The following is a 16941-nucleotide window of genomic DNA, read 5'->3' as shown; positions in this document are numbered from 1 at the left end:
AAGTTGATGACGGCGGCGCCAGAGGCGACACGTTGCCGGTAATTCAAACGGGTAATTGAAGATGTAACAACACATTGGACTTTACTATCGAGATTCAAAGATATTTTAAGAATATTTTCAAAGCTCTATAAACAGACATTTCATTTTGCGGAGAGTGTGAAATAGAAATGTTACTCGTACTGATTTAAAACTTTCTCTCGTGATTAAAAATGAAATAACATAACACCAAAATTGATAACACAATCAATACACATAAAAAGGTCTGTGACAAAAGCATTTAACAAAAGGAGCAGAACAATATTAGAAACCACTACACATTGACACTGAAGTGGTGAGAATTTAAAGCAGGTTTTTTGTAGGCGGCAGTTTAAAATCATTCATTCTTCACGCTTCAATGGTTTGTATTGGGAGAAGGACCCCGGGGAGACGTTGCGCAGGTACAAAACCAATGCCAGTGAAGAAGCTTTTTATCTTTCTTCATATGTGATAGGAAGGTGTATCTTAAGTTTATGCTTATTTTTTTATTACTCGACAACGGCACACATTACTATACTGAAAAGTAAATATTCACTTGTCAAACAAATTTTACTGTAACTAAAATTGGTTATCGGTCCGATAAGCAGGTTCATCTGAACTGTAACCAATTCGCAGCACGTGTAGTCATGGTCTTATCTCAAAAGTTTATGTGGAACATGCATTTGCTGTAGCGTATTCATTTATTAACATTATTACCTCCAAATTCCCAAACATTCCACTGTTATCCAACAGCTAGTTCCTATCGGAACCTGTACGAGATAGGTTTGTAAATAAAACAAGTTTTTTGTTTTTAATTTGTAACGTCTGTTGACGTCGAATCGTCCGCGTCAACGAGAAACTTATTGTAGTCAGCCCCACAAGCACCTTTGACGTTTCTCTGTCCTTGTCTCTCGACTGGGTTTTTGTATTTCTGTCCTGTTCACAGCTGAACCCTATTTACGGTTGTACAGACAGCATAAACAATTTCTTGAGCGGAGCGCGCGTAATTTTGAGGTTATGTTAGTATTAATTCGACATTCGCTAGAGCCGAACGTGCGCCGCAGCTCGCGCCGGCAGCGATCGAGTGTGCATTCGTTACTTCGCGATCGATATTGTGAACTTGGTGCAGTCGGTGAAGATACGTGCGTGCATTTGAAGTGAAAGGATAATTGCCAAAACTGAGATGCTCGTGACTTTTGAACTAAAGTGCTAGCCGATTGCATATTCAGAAAGATGAATTGATCCACTGTTTTACAGGTAGTTAACTATCAAAACTAACTGGTTTTAAAATTAATTGACCAACAGTTTAATTTCTATTTTATTTATTTAATTAACTACACCGGAAGTTTACTTACTCGTAAATAAAAAAACTAAGCCTGATTTATAGCTCTGAAAAACTTTGACTCTACCTTACATACAATTCCGAATGTATTGTTGATGAGAATAAAAAATATTTTTCAGTGCATGAAAATTTATTACATAATATTGATCACTGGCTAAATAAATAAAATAAATTAAGTAATATTTACTACTTCTTTGCCGTTGTAATATCGCTCTACATTTATCGAGTACTTAGGTTGTAAATGCAAGTCGGTTGAAATGATAACAACATATCTTTAGAGGCGTGATCTAATTACATTCGCGATTTTAATTTGTAATTGTGTAGTTAGTCATCTGGAAAGGTGATAAGTAAATGTTGAAAAAAACATCGTTTGCAACGTTGCAGCGATCGAGGGTTCACTTCCCCTCGGCGTGCACCCTCGCTCGCCACACTCCGGCAGACTGATGCACCACAACACCAAAATTTTTCCAGACATCTTATACCAAATAAAATAAGGATCATATTTGTCTAACCCACTGTTCTCATAACTTTGCAGACACAGGCAACGTCGTACATTCATCCCACACCCTCACTTTATTACCTATACAGTATGCATACCGCGGAACTATTGTTACTTGCATCAATCCATTAGACGATTAATCCGATTCATTGTTATAGAAACTCATTGTTGTGCAAATTTTAGGGAATTAGATCCTACGATATACACTATCAGACAAGTTATAAAACAATTAAATAAAATGGGGCAGCTGTTTCGGGGTCTTGCTGTGAACAATGATAATTACATATTACCGTTTTAAACAATACAAAACTATTGTTAGATTACTCCAGCTAACTATTAATGTAACTAAATATAATTGCAATTATGAAAAAAAAAACAAATATTATGCCACTTATAACGAAGCTTATAACAAAGAAAATACTTCGAACTGATTAAATCTTGAACCAAACGTTATTTCTCAGAGGTTTGGGCTGCCCCTTGTAATTCCAAAAAAGGCCGGCTAAGGTCATTACCAAAGACACAATACATACTATACATACATGGAAGAAGAGTGGGCTTTTCGGATTAGAAGCAATGCCATAACAAGATGGGCGGGTATATACCTACTTAATCGAATGAATAGTAATAAAAATCATTTTAAACCAGAAACTGGGATTGGCATCGTAACTGACTTGTTCCATAAAAATAACATTCTTACATAACTACTTGTATTCGATTAAATAAAGTAACATAAGTTCACACCTATTTATTTCGGGACTTATTTATTGAAACTTTATTTATTTCTATAAATATTGTGGTAGAGTCTAGAATTCAGATAAGTTCTGCCAAAAAAGCGGTTTGTTCAAAAGACCTCTTCGTGGTAGATTAAAAACAGGTTCCGATAAACGAAAGTAAGAATTTAAACGGTCGCCTTTGAAGTGCTAATATGTAGACAGGATTAAACATACTAAGAACACCTACTGACTGCTAAGTTTTTGTACATGCTTTTCTCATTGTGGAAAGCTTGGCAATGCCAATGACGCTTAACTGGGGGTAGAAAGTAGGTGATGTGAATATTGAACAGAGAACTCCATACGTTAGATCACATCCGTTAACCTGTGAACTATGATTGCTACCTCATATTTTCTAATTGCTTACTAAAGTAACAGAATTATTAATGTGCTAAGCCTATTTATGGCGTACTTTACGCAAGGTAGAGACCTCCTTCGATGTTGATTACATTAACCAAGCGGAATCTTAGAATTATTTAGGTAGTTACCTATTCTAGAAATTGTATTGCTACAGCAATAGATATGATGTTTCCAGGTGAGCAAAACAGCTGAAAGCACTATGTCGATTCTTTTAATGACAAATTGCCAGGATACGTAGAGTTGGTCCATGTTTATTTGCAACGAATTTATGATTATTACTCGCTGGAATGGACCCAAACTTAAATTATACTTTCACATTTCTTAAGCAAAGAAAGTCAGCTTTTCAAAAGTACAGTAAAGACTTAAAAAGCCGGTAATAACATTAAAAATATATCATGAAATAGCTGGTAAAACTAATTACCTACTTAGCAGCACTGAGCTTACGAAGATTTTAGTCACCCGCATAGCAAAAGGTCAGAGATTTGATTCTCATCTGAGACATTTCCTTTTATTCGTGCTTCGATAGATATATTAAAAGTCCTTGATCTGTCATGTTAATCCAGCTTGCCCGCCTGACAGTGTATTTATTTCGACTCACAACCTATCACGTTTTGGTTCAATTGTATCACTTATCGTATGTCGTGCTGCAGACTTGATATATCTAGTTTTCAATCATACTATAATAATATTTTGACTAAGTCCAGTTGTATTAATGCAATTTAAAAAAATAATAATATAGGAGCTAGTCCACCCGCAGAGCTCTCCTTTTTGAAAAGACTTAGGACCATTTTCCATCACAGCTTCCTACCAGTAGAATATTGTTAATTTACTCTTGACAATATTAATAAAATACCGAGATTCAATGGTTTGTTTAACGCATAACGCATTTCGTTTTCTGTTGTCTCGTCTCCATTTTGGTGGAAAACGGTCCTTACGACAGCAAACTTCTTAGGCTGAGTTGCACCAGCTTATTTTAACCGTAACAATAACTACCATCGGTGCTTTTTGTATGGAGTTAGACTTGACGTCTGTCAAAGTTAAAGTTAGATGGTGCAACTCAGCTTTAGACTTTATATATTTCAAAATAGCTATAAGACTTGATCTAACTGTAAGTATGGTTAATGTATCTGATCTATGTCTGAGAAGGTACATAGTGTATTAAATGCTAACAACGATGTGTATTCCGGGTCTCCCACGCCACATAATGAAGACGAGACAATGCCGTCTTTGACTAACGGACCGGCATGTGAGGAAGCACAGCAGATAGATAAAACACTTCTGGTCAACCGTTTCTCTTGTAACTTACTTTAAATTAAACCTTTCAGACAGTTAAGTGGTAGTACTCTAACGGGATTCTGAATGATTAAACAGTGAAAGAAGGATTATGAAGTTCATTAAGTCATATTTAGGCTAGGTTGCCGCATCTTACTTTAACTTTTGCCAAACGTCAAAAATCTGCCAAACTCCATACAAAAAGCACCGGTTATCGTTATAGTTACGGTCAAAGTAAGGTGGTAAAACTCAGCCTTAAAGTTTAACTTAAAACTAGGCTTGTAGAATCATATACTCCATGACTATTACGTCGGCTTCTTTATAAGATTCACGTGTCCAGTGTTTATCATGTTTAAGCATGAAGAATTCCATATTACGTACTTTTACTGTTGCGAAACCTTGAATGGTGTCCCACATACGACATCGCGTGGCGATACTGGGCTCCGTCAATCATCCATCAGTTACCCACCATTTTATTTGCGGTCTTTAATGGCGTTATTACTATGAAATTACCACCTTACTCTGCAGTTATGTTAGAACTTAAACACTAGATGCAGAATTAAACGATCACGTTAATGTTGTTAATTCAATCAACGATGCATTAAAAAGATATTTATAACGATTATCCACTATGACGTCAGATTCTCCAAAAATACCGTTCAAATCTTATCATAAGCTATAACTAAATCTTACTTCCAATTCTTTTAATAAGAGAGTTAACGTTTTGGAAATGCTATTGTCTGAAACTTGATGGAAACTTCTTTTGATTTCAATAAAGATCTAACCTACCTTAGCCAAGGTAGAGTTATGAGTATACAAATGAAGTATGAATTGTTATTGTACGAAAAATATTATCCAGTAATATATAACTAACGAATTATAATAATAGTCACCAAGTAATTTTATTAAAGAAACGCTTGCCAACGATTACGTACATGCTTTGGCATAAGGAATTTCTACACGACTACTTTAGCCATTGTTCTCATATTGTTTTCGGTACCTAAATAAATTGCAGGAACGTAAACTCGACCTAATGTAAATATATGAGTTCATAAGTTTCAAACAATAGCTATTTATAAACCAGAAGCTAATAAGAACTGCTATGGACATAAACTAAAGGTCATACAAATGAAACATAAGAAGTGCTATTAAACTAGACTGTCTGAGACTGATTTTCCTTAAAAGCAATTATTTCAAAATCTTAACAATTATTTCTTGCGTTCTGATAAACTTACATTAATATAAAAAATGCCTTTAACGAACGATGCTTTTACAGAATAATAGAACCAGAGCAGGCAATTTCTCTTGGGAAAAAATATAATAAAGGAGGTTTGACATCATAATAGCAAAACAGCAAAACAGTTTCCCAGATTCGTTCGATGAGCTAAGATCTAGAACGCGGCATTCGTTAATTCGCTGGCAAACAGTATTATCAACTGAGATTTGCCATGATGGCTGGTACCGTACTCGTCCTACTTGTTTCACGAAAGTAGAAATAAAACCATTATCGAGCATCCAAATTGTTTAGAACTAAACAATGATCGCTTCAAAGCTTGAAGTTATTACAATAGAGTGCGCTAAAAACGGACCACACAATGTTCACTTTCGTTTCGCCTATTTGTGACTTACTGGAATATTTTAGAAATGCTATGGTGTTACACATAGTGATAGTGGCCATATGTAGGTACTATTATGGCCCGATTCGTCCAAACTTTTATCCGAGAATAACTCCAGGTATAACTGGCACATTGACAGTTTCAGTATGGGAAATATGTCAAAACTGACGATTTGTTCTGATCAAATATTCACTCTTGTTTGGTCGAATCCAGCCTAAAAGAGTATTTAAAGATTTGGAGATAATTTTTAATTAAAATTCTGATATCAAAAATAACTCATTTTCTACGAGTTAAATTACCTATTAGCACTTTAATTACTTTAAACGACTGCTCTTATGTATGTCATGTATGTATGCTCCAATCATGTTTATTTACACATAGAAACAGTTGTTCTAGAATTTATAATCGATTAGAAACCTGTTTTATGTTTTATATAAATTAAATTGCGAAAATACTTATTTCAACTGAAGATCTCTTTGTAATCTCACCGTAACATTTTCATAGGGTCATGAGGGTAATTGGCTTGAATGGTTAATGATCGATGTAAATACTAATAATATTGAGTTGATAGATGAAGCATAGTTTCAGATCTTCGATTGTTGTAACGCTCTATGAANTCTATGATATTGGTACAACTTCTTATTTTTTCTCTTGGTCATTATTTGCTCAAGATTTGTTACTAATTAAATTACTTTAACATCTGGGTATTGTTTTTAATTTGGCGTTCACATACCGTAACAGCTCTACCGGGTCCTGCCTCCGTACAGTTCAAGGCACTAGCCTAACATAATGTAGTCTGAGCGAGACATGGGTCACATTCCATAAGGCCTATTGTACCACTATCGCTCGCGCAGTTACGCATAAATCTCGGTTTCGTTAATAAGTGTGGGCGCAACATGGGCACGAACCCGTTACAATTCACGCCATAAATTCCTTAACAATGCACTCCGTCTAAGCATAAGCATACAGTCGTTGCGTGATGAGGAACGCGACTAAACGGCTGACCACAATGACTAAGATTGCGTAATCTTGTGACTTACTGCTCGTAGTTAGTGCACATGGTGGTCTGCGGTCCAATTAATTATGACCCAACAAGCTCTACTTTAACATGAAAGATGTTTAAAAAACAACGAAGACTTCTACCTCTCAAGAATTCTCTCATAAACAAAAAAGGAAGATTATTTCACACCCCATTAAAGATAAATAAAGTTATAGTAGCTGCGTATTGTTGTAGAGTCAGGTAGGCAAGATAATTTTTTCACTGCACCTGTTTGGATCTTTCGCCTTGGGGTTAGTATTGCCGTTAATCTTGATAACTTTGCTATGCTGCTCTACCAAGCCAGACAACTTGAGACTATCTTCTAGTTGAAGATAATTGAATCTCCCGATATCCGGGAAACGTGCAGTATCTACGGACAGTTCCCTCGTGAGTGGCCAAGTGTCCTACTTGAAGTTCTTAATTGGACTATCAGTAACGGATACATGGTGCATTTTTTGCCACTTCACGTCCTTTTATTTTGCCGCAGCTCTTGAATTTCCATGAGAAGGGCCACTAACGGCTAATGGTTTTGGGCCTAATAGCTGCCCCATTGGAACCATTTTTTGCAACGACTACTCTGTATTTGCGGCAGTAAGGTCCAAAATATCGTGGACCATTTTTTAATAAATCAATATGGTTGATCATACCAAGCGATCGGTACCCACTTGAGCTGAAAGCGGCGCGCTGTGAACAATCAATGCACCCTTCACAATTGTTGTTTCGGCTTTTGATATTATCGCAACATATTGGACTTTGGGGAACATATGCCAAGTGCAGGGATAGAAATACATTGGAATAAGAGAAACACATTTTAATTATTACACAGTTACATAAAAGTTCACATTTTTGCGCTTTTTTGTTTAGAAGCATTATCAACTATCAGGCAGATCTTCTAACTGCTTTTTCTAGGAAGTGAGTACAACATAATTATTGTGATATCACTGCTTTTTACACCTACATGTAATTAATTAGGATAATTATTTTTGATGCGTGGGAGTACAACCTGTCTCATTCAATGCGCTTTCCAATTGATAAACATGTAGGAACAAGAATTTTACATCACTTTCTTTTAAAGTGACAAAAACGACTTAATATATCACTCTTAAAAAAATATCATTTATTATCATTATTTTTCGACTACTTTAGACTCCGATTTCAATAATAATAACAAACATCATGAAGTTGCAGTGTTTTATGTAACCAACAAAATTCAGCACTAAATTTTACAATACAATTTTTCTTTTTCTTATTACTTTGTTACCACTGGTTCAAAAAACATAATCTTTTTCAGACTTTATATTGTCGTTTAATTACAAGTCCATTCATTTTTAATAGCAAAAACCTTCCAAAATAGCCTAAAACACAACGATTTTCCTAGACCGTAGCGACAGTTTGTTGGCCTGCGCCGACGCAGCACCGGAAGAGCAGTGACCAAAGTCGAAGCCAAATTCGGCCGCAACGGGACTCTCGCTGAAAATTAATGGCACCTCCGATTTAACAGCTAGATGAGCCAGTGCCACTTCCGCGGCAGCACAACAATGTGGATTTTAACTTTATGAATATGTATGTTCTTACAGCTAGGCAGTGCATACCTATCTACATACAAATACAATAGAGTACCTATTATCCAAAACGAGGCTGACAATGATGATAAAATTTTGGGCCGCCTCTATAACTCTGCACTGGGGTAGACGTATGAAAGAGTTTAGTTTGTTACCTAAATACCAAAACAATAATTTTAGTATCAAACCCAATACCTAGTATCTACAACCTAGTTATGAAAAATATCGACAATGACTCACGAGTCATAACACAAATATATTTTTAAATACGTAGGTAGGAAGGCTAAGTGAAAGTGGTCCATGTCTGCAAAAAGCTATACATCTTTTTTTTGTTAAATTTTTATGGTATGAATGATGAGGGCCAGCCAAAAAATATAATTTGGAATTGAGTATAATAGATGTCGACATCTTATTGTTTAAGTGCCAAATAAGGCACAATAATTAACGTGTTTGTTTATATTTGGGTGCTCTGAACTACTCTACTTAGCATTTCTGTTTTAGCTTTAATAGTTAGTGACAATTAAATATTATTCTACTTACCTACCAGATTAATTAATAATTCTTACCCAAGTTACATGCATTGACCTAATAAATAATTAATATTCCACTGCAATTCAATTATTTGTAAATTACTTACAAAATACCTATACCTATTGTAGTTTAAGTTCGCCGGGTCAGCTAGTAGGTGTTTCTCAACGACTTTCCTAATCTAAATCGAATTGCTAAACCAAACTCATTTAGTGAGATCGGATGCGGACGATTTGGGGACAAACAAAATGTCCTCATGTTTTCGTCTGACCACAGACTCGTCTATCAGCAATAAACTCACCCTCTACGGAGGGTCTCGGAATTTAATTACTGCTCGTGTCCACTTTTAGGGTGACCATGTATTTATTATTTATGTTAGTTTTATGGAAATATTGCTTCAGTCATCACATCATAAGTAACACGAGACGAAAAGCATTTAGATTTTATTTAGCGAAATAGAGAATTTTCATGAGGAAAAATGTTTGAAATTATGTTCATAAAGGTATTTTTATATTTTTTACAAGAATTATTTACCAAAAGCTGTTTCTGAGAAACCCTACTATACATATTTTGAATTTGAGCAAAATCTAGATCAAAATCAATCTATGAAACAAATATAATTTATTTATTTATTTATTTATTTATTTATTTAGGAAAACCAGGGTTTTACAGGAAAGGAAATTTTTATAAAGGAACAAAAGTATATTCTTCTGATCCATTCCATCCACCTTTCGTTAAAACTCTATTATCTGGCAAAAACAATTTAAAAGTTCACCCCAACAACATAAATTAACCGACTGTCCATTTAGAAACCCGAAACCATGTAACCCTATCCGCACCAGCTTAGCGGCTCCTGAGAGATTAACGTCGCTGCGGTGTACATCCACGCTCCAAACGAAATTAATAACCATTCATTACCCCTATAGCCTCCGTCGTTAGCTGGACCTACCTATCAAATGAACTTATGGTGATTCGTGTCAAGACCGCAACAAACTGGCTATTCAAGAAATTACGAGCTAAAACTATTAAATGATTCGATACCTTACAGTATGCGCGCGCGCACGCGAGCGTTTAAGTGTTTTAACGGGCGTAAAAATCGATAAGAAAGGGTGCCTACATGTAGTTCTTGCATTGTACAGTCGACAGCACATCAGACTGTTACTTGCTGTTACATGTTAAATAGCTCTTATTATAACAGCACAAGATGCAACTAAGTTTAGCTTGATGTGCTAACTTCTACATAGTACTTAGTATGAGCGATGCGAATCACACGCTCGGGCGGATATCCGCAACGGTACAGACAGAGCGCGCTCATGCGCCTATAGACAAGCGCCAATGAGAATTTGTTACCATAATAATTTGTAGCAAATAATATTTCTTAATACCTAAGCAATTATTAATACGTAATAATTTCTTCGCGCCGCTGCTGCACCGCTAGAAGTAGTGATAAACTTCTATAGTTACAACTCAATTGGATTTTCAGATTTCTATAAAAATGTAGTCTACATTATTAATAAACTTACTTCTAAAACAACAAACTTCTAAATCATGCCTACATACAATTACACAATACCACAAGGTATTTACTGATTAGAATCTAAAACAGCACTGTCTTGATTTTTTGTTCATCGAACTTATATTCCGACCTTGACTCATGATTGGCATTAAAACCACCATTCAAATAAAAAGTAACGACCTGCAGTAAAAAATATATGACTTATACTATGTATAAGGACCCTCTTAACCTTACATAGTGGCTGGTAGGTTAAAGCAATGCATTAAAAGCCCTTTGATCACCGGACGTTGGTTATTTGCCGACCTAAGCCCACGCCGTGTGGGAGGCAAAACGTGGCCACTGTTTGTACTCTATACATGGTAGTCTTAAGTCCATAGTTCAATAAATTCAGCCAGTAGATGCTGAACTCTCTCACAATACCTAATTAATTATTTACTTCTGACTTTATTGCTCAGGCTGTAATTAGCACTTAATGACGCAGGAGTAGGCTATCAAAACAGAAGACTTACTTAATTGAATTTGGTTTTATGTTAATTATTTTCTTTTGTTTTAAAGTTAATAGAATTCATTACGGTAATGTATAAGTATAGTTAAGGCTTACTTACCTACCAGTAAGTAAGTATTGTCTTATCTCGAGACTGTCTTCACTATGAAGATAGTCTGCTCTAGTTTTTCTGTACCCTAACTCCCATTGCCCACTTTGACTTAGAAAAGTAGATTAAACGGCTTGAAGGATATGAGCATTCATTAATTCAGTTGTATCTAAATATACCATCAAGTAGGTACGTAGGTACTCTTAATTGGTAATATATTGGTAATATATACTAGAATACTCTGTATTATTTTAACGATGTGGATGTTAAAGAATTTATTAATCATTTCCCAGTCGGTTTTTAATTATAAAAATAACTAGGCATATTAAATCATTATTTTATATAATAATAATATGTTTAGACACCTACATTCGAAGGCACTATGTATTTTACATAAATTATTGACTTGGCCATCGCACTAAATAATTTAATTTACACGTGTTTTCATGCGATGGCCAAGTCAATATATTTATGTAAAACGTTAAAGATTTCCTGGCCTGGACTTGGTATTACATGGATCTCACAACTTTTTTCCGTATAACAACTGAGTTGCGAGACTTGGATTTTTTGACAAGTATTGTTTTTGATGGGATCTCATTTCTTTTTACAAGCTTTTTATTANATATTACCTATCATCGTACCTTGTAGTAGGCTTATTAATTGGAAGAAGTAGCCACAATTAACTTGAAGAAATACATTTAATAGGTTCATTAATACTTCCTGAAATAATAATTACAGTATTTAATTGATAGGTTCGTTAAAACCAGTTAAATAAAATACACTTTAACTGTGTCCTCCTTTTAAATTAATTATTCCACAAATCGCTCTACTAGGGGTTATAAATTTTGTAATTAATTGTGTTTATTGGCTGTCTCTCGTAAATATCATTTAAAAACTGCTGTGGCACGTTACATAACTTATTACGGTAGATAGAATAATTTGTAACCAGAATTGGGTTATTCCGGTTACCTACTAACTGGTATGTAGTTAAAATAATTAAACGATAGACGGTCAATTATTAATTCAAGAGTAAGTATTTTTTTAACTACGCATTCTTGAACGACAGATGTAATATTATGTACGAGTATGTCCTACGAGTACATAATTGCCTTGCTGATACTAAAACTATTGAGTGATGTTATTTTCTTTCAATATCCCGGGCTCTAACCTTTAAGTCCTAAAGTGTACTAGCAGAGAAAAAGTTCGCCTTATCTACGAACGATACGGCACATCGAAATATTAAGGTTATCTTGTGGAACTTTATTTAGTCGCAATAGGTGTGACTTTGCAATACAGTAAAACAATGTACCTAGGTGTATAGTCTGATATTATGATGTGGTCTGTACTCAAGAATTAATATTACATCTATACCTATAATAAAACTCAAAGGTGACTGACTGACTGACTGACATAGTGATCTATCAACGCACAGCCCAAACCACTGGACCGATCGGGCTGAAATTTGGCATGCAGGTAGATGATATGACGTAGGCATCCGCTAAGAAAGGATTTTACGAAACTCCACCCCTAAGGGGGTAAAACGGGATCCACGCGTACGAAGTCGCGGGCGGCCGCTAGTTTCTACATAATAATGGCAGCTTAAAGTTATAAATGCAATTTCCATCATTCCAGGTCCTAAAAGATGGGTGCGCCAGCATGGGGCTCGCGCGGCGGCGGCGACCGGCCGCGACTCCTGCGCATGACGCCGCTGAGGCACAGCTTCGCCGCGCCCGCGTCCCCGCCCGCGCCGCCCGCCCGCACACACGACTACGCCTCCGATGCGGACACTAACAAGAAAGGTGGGGAAGTGTTTGCTTATGTAGTTGTCGATGACAAACAAATGTTAGTCATGCAAGCCTGGTTCTCACGTTACATTTTCATACCGGCTTCTGTGTGCTTACCATGAGTTTACGTTAGGTGTGCTCGCTAGCGACTGCGTAAAAAAATGACATTTAAATGTATGACATATGGTGCCAGTGCAGCACCCCTAGCGGCTACTTTCAAGAAATAAAATCTTCATATAATTTTTTGACGTATTCGCCAGCGAGCTCACCCAACGTAAACTCATGGTAAGCACACTGCTCGTACTTCGTTGCTGCTTGTGAGACAATCCAAACACTGATCACAAAATCTAAAAAAATCCTTTACAAATCCCATTATAAAGTAATAAACCTCAGGTTAGCAGCCGCTGGATGCAAGCCGCTTCCAAGTGGCTATCATCTAATCTGCAATCATCGGGGCAGGCCTATATTCAGCATTGGACGTTCTGTTGCTGAATAGTTAATGATGATTACGATTAAAGTAATAGACAGCAAGAATCACTTAAGCATTTATAATATTACTCGTAGTAAAAAATACAGGTTCCGATGACTAAAACATCTATCTTATCTATTTCAGAGGACAGCTGGAACGCAAACCTGTCACAAAGATGGAGGAAACTACGGCGCAGATGTTCCAGATTACGCCCTGGTTCGGGAAACCGTGAACCGAGCCCTGTACGATGCTCGCCTTCGCCGCCTAGACCACCACCCCACTGCTCCCCCGCCCCACCGTCAAAACTGTCTTTCAGACACCGAGGAAAAGTATACACGACAGCATCCCTCCGCGTTACCAGTGGTGCACCTGATTTATTAAGAGCCCTCGGAAAACTAGGTGGAGGGCTGAGGAGGCGAGCGTTATCAGCGCACGACGTGCTAGCACCGCCCCAGCAGCAGCCAGCTACATTCTATGTTCCTAGCCCGACAGCTGTCCGACAGCCAGCATCACCTTCTCCACCTCGACAATCTGCAACATTGAGGAGGCGATGTAGCTCCCCAAACGTCTACAGAGCGAATAAAGGTTCTCCTGCGCCTAGGGAGCGGACGCCTTTGATAAATCAAGAAGATGAAAGTAGAGACGTTGTTGATTTCACATACGTCCCTGAAAGGAGAAAGAATAGCAGCGAAGGGAGAAGCAGGAGGCCGTATAGTGAGAACGTAGAGTTAGATGTGCCAGTTTATAGAAATGGTTACAGCCGCCTTTCATCAGAAGCGTCGCAGCGGCTGTGGGAAGAGCCGTACCGACTACCTCGCGTGCAGGCTCGACAGGAGCCAATGCAACAGTTACGCAACTGTGTAGCGGAGCTTCGCGTGAGTGCAACGCCAAGATCTGCACGACCGCCGCCTGCGCCGCCGTCAACGACCCAGAATAAGCGACCCCCGGCACCTGAGCCGAGAGACTCTCACACGTTTGAGGTAATTGCTAGTTATGTTACGCTTCGTGATGCATCTAACACTTCTTTAACTTTTTATTCGAAAACGTTTCTGAAAACAATGAAAGCTACTGTATAGACAGGAATAATCTAACGTGCAATATTTACGTTTCAGGTTCGATTTACTAAGTCAGCTGGCGGCAAGGGGCTTGGGTTCAGCATAGTTGGAGGACGCGATTCTCCACGAGGTGACATGGGCATCTTCGTAAAGACTATATTCAACAATGGGCAGGCAGCTGAATCAGGATTACTGAGAGAAGGTAACACTCACCTTAAAAAATTATAATTTATTTATAGTAATTTAATTGCATAACGGTAAATGTTTAAATTGCATGAATGTTTAACCAATCAGCTTTCCACCAGTCCCGTTATCCATCTCATGACCAATTTTATCTTAAAACGATCCTTTGTCTATATTTTATTATTCAATAGTTGCATTTTCAAGCACGCTAATGATAGAAAGGTGCAGCGAAATTCCTCGAAGGCGGTTACGCGCAGCTGCAAGCCGGCGCAGGTCAAACCGTAGCACCTGCCCTTGTGCTATTAATATGTCATAAAGGTTACATTATGTCACATTTGCTAATCGACACAGCGAATGGTGTTCCAAATTTGGTATTGGGTAACTGTAAAACTTCGCAGTAGATAAATAGCTCGATTAAATTGTTTACGGCATTGTTAGCCTTACGTTTACGTTTAAGTTACCTTTCACCATGGTAGAACGTACGAGTTATGGTGTTGCACATTAAATTTAATGACATGAGTATCAAACAATAAAAACTGATGCAACAACAATAAAAGGTAGTCGTAATTGACTTACCTATTAATTACAACAACTTTTCAGGAGCTTTTCACTTTGCATCGATCATTTTCGTTTCTTACCAATTTTAAACATACTATTTATTTTATTTAATATCCATTTGATATTCATATGAATAACATTGTAAATTTTTAAGTTACACGTTTGTAAAACTTTACTCGTAATATTGCATTAAGTCCGCCTTATTATTTATTTTATTTATTTAAAGACTTTATTGCACACACAACAATGTTCTGTACAAAAAGGCGAGCTTAATGCCATACGTCATTCTCTACCAGCTAACCTTGAGCAAAACAGAGATATTTATGTACAGTTTAAATACATACAAGTTTTAAATAAATAATATTGAACTAGACTTTTCTGTTGAAAGATGTACAGAGGTATAACTTAGTTAACTAATCGTAATAAATCAAGAGCTGCTTGAAAACTATTTAGGAACCCATTTAACAAAAGTCTTAATCAATTTCAGGTGACGAGATCGTGTCAGTGAACGGTCGTGGCACTGCAGGCCTGACACACGGTGAGGCCATCAGGCTATTCAAGGACGTACGCGCTGGCCCAGTGCTGCTCAGAGTGGCTCGGAGGTCTCCTGCGCGCTGACTGCCCTGCGCCTGCTGCGGTCAAACCGCGCAGGCGCCTAACTACTCCACTTTGTAACCATTAAAATGTAACACGACATATTTAACGCGTTCAATGAAGCCAAGGATTGGCAGTCGAGACAGTGCCACCATTTTGAAATGGCTTAAAAAGTAATTAAGGTGTGCCCTTGATATTAATGCAACATAAGGTTGTATAAAGTTATGGCGGTATTAGGAGAAACATTGCCTTTTCTGTAAAACATTAGGTAAATAATTTTCGTGTACGAGTATGATAGTCCACTACATAATTTAGTGGTCGTTTTTACTGATCGATCACACATGACTGACCAAAACTACAACTAGATGAACTAGATTACCCGCTCCGATAGTAAAATATTTAATGGTCAAAGACTATGAATGTAAAGAGAAAAACAGATATCATCCATTGAAAAGGTTAGTTCACCTCTGCCACATAGAAAACACAAAAACCGAAAAGAAATATTTACTTACTTAAGATCTGTATGTAACTTTTCTCGTCTTTTAGACGACGACTAAACTTATATCAAGTGTAACAAATAATATAGTGCCAAAGATCCTAAAAAAATGGTAACACTACTAAATTCTAACTAAAAAAGAAATAGGTAGGTACCTATCAAAGAGCATGATGAAAATATAAGGAAATGACATATTTGACAAAATTAAAATTAGTCTGTGATATGAAGATTCAAAAACAATGAAAATGTATAGATTTTGATAAGAATGAATATGTACGAGACTAATTTGTCGGTATTTATTAGATATATTCGTACCTAGATTTAGTCTGAAAGGATAGTGCCAGGGTCTGGACCAAGTGCTGCCCAGAATCAACCCATAGTGCATTTTGTTCCTCAGACCAATACTAATGTGTAAACCGAAGCGCACTGCAATCTATCCCTGGTGTTAAGAGAAAAAAAGAGTTTTGTTTTGAAATATTTTCATACAAAATATCATCGATGTATACGTACTACGCATACGATTTCGTGATTTTGGCATTAAATAACACTCGCTATGTTGAACTTAACCATACTGCATCCGTACACCTTACTTTAGTGCGACTTAGACATTCTTTATAAGCGATCTAGCGCTGTTGCAATAGTTTGGTTACTTGACAGAAATCATTATTTCCAAAACGAATCAAGAAGTTT

At 36.8% G+C, this 16941-nt stretch overlaps 1 protein-coding gene across 1 annotated transcript; it reads left to right on the top strand.

The window, feature by feature from the left end:
- Positions 1 to 1052: 1052 nt before the first annotated feature.
- On the top strand, positions 1053 to 16376 carry LOC114349782 (serine/arginine repetitive matrix protein 1). The gene is made up of 5 exons (XM_028300294.1): positions 1053 to 1272; positions 12745 to 12911; positions 13510 to 14345; positions 14478 to 14622; positions 15649 to 16376. Exons 2-5 carry the CDS (start codon positions 12755 to 12757, stop codon positions 15777 to 15779), a joined length of 1269 nt encoding a protein of 422 aa, XP_028156095.1. The 5' UTR covers positions 1053 to 1272; positions 12745 to 12754; the 3' UTR covers positions 15780 to 16376.
- The last annotated feature ends 565 nt before the right edge of the window (positions 16377 to 16941 follow it).

Source organism: Ostrinia furnacalis, unplaced genomic scaffold, assembly GCF_004193835.3.
Source record: "Ostrinia furnacalis isolate ACB-3 unplaced genomic scaffold, ASM419383v2 OfSCF0710, whole genome shotgun sequence".
In the NCBI taxonomy this organism is placed as follows: domain Eukaryota; kingdom Metazoa; phylum Arthropoda; class Insecta; order Lepidoptera; family Crambidae; genus Ostrinia; species Ostrinia furnacalis.
This window is presented reverse-complemented; position numbering and strand designations above follow the sequence as displayed.

Bases quoted from the DNA above. Each gene is read 5' to 3' on its own strand.
- LOC114349782 (XM_028300294.1), top strand. From the start codon at position 12,755: ATGGGTGCGCCAGCATGGGGCTCGCGCGGCGGCGGCGACCGGCCGCGA. The intron at 12,912-13,509 runs GTGGGGAAGTGT...TATCTATTTCAG, and splicing joins TGCGGACACTAACAAGAAAG to AGGACAGCTGGAACGCAAAC. The intron at 14,346-14,477 runs GTAATTGCTAGT...TTTACGTTTCAG, and splicing joins GAGACTCTCACACGTTTGAG to GTTCGATTTACTAAGTCAGC.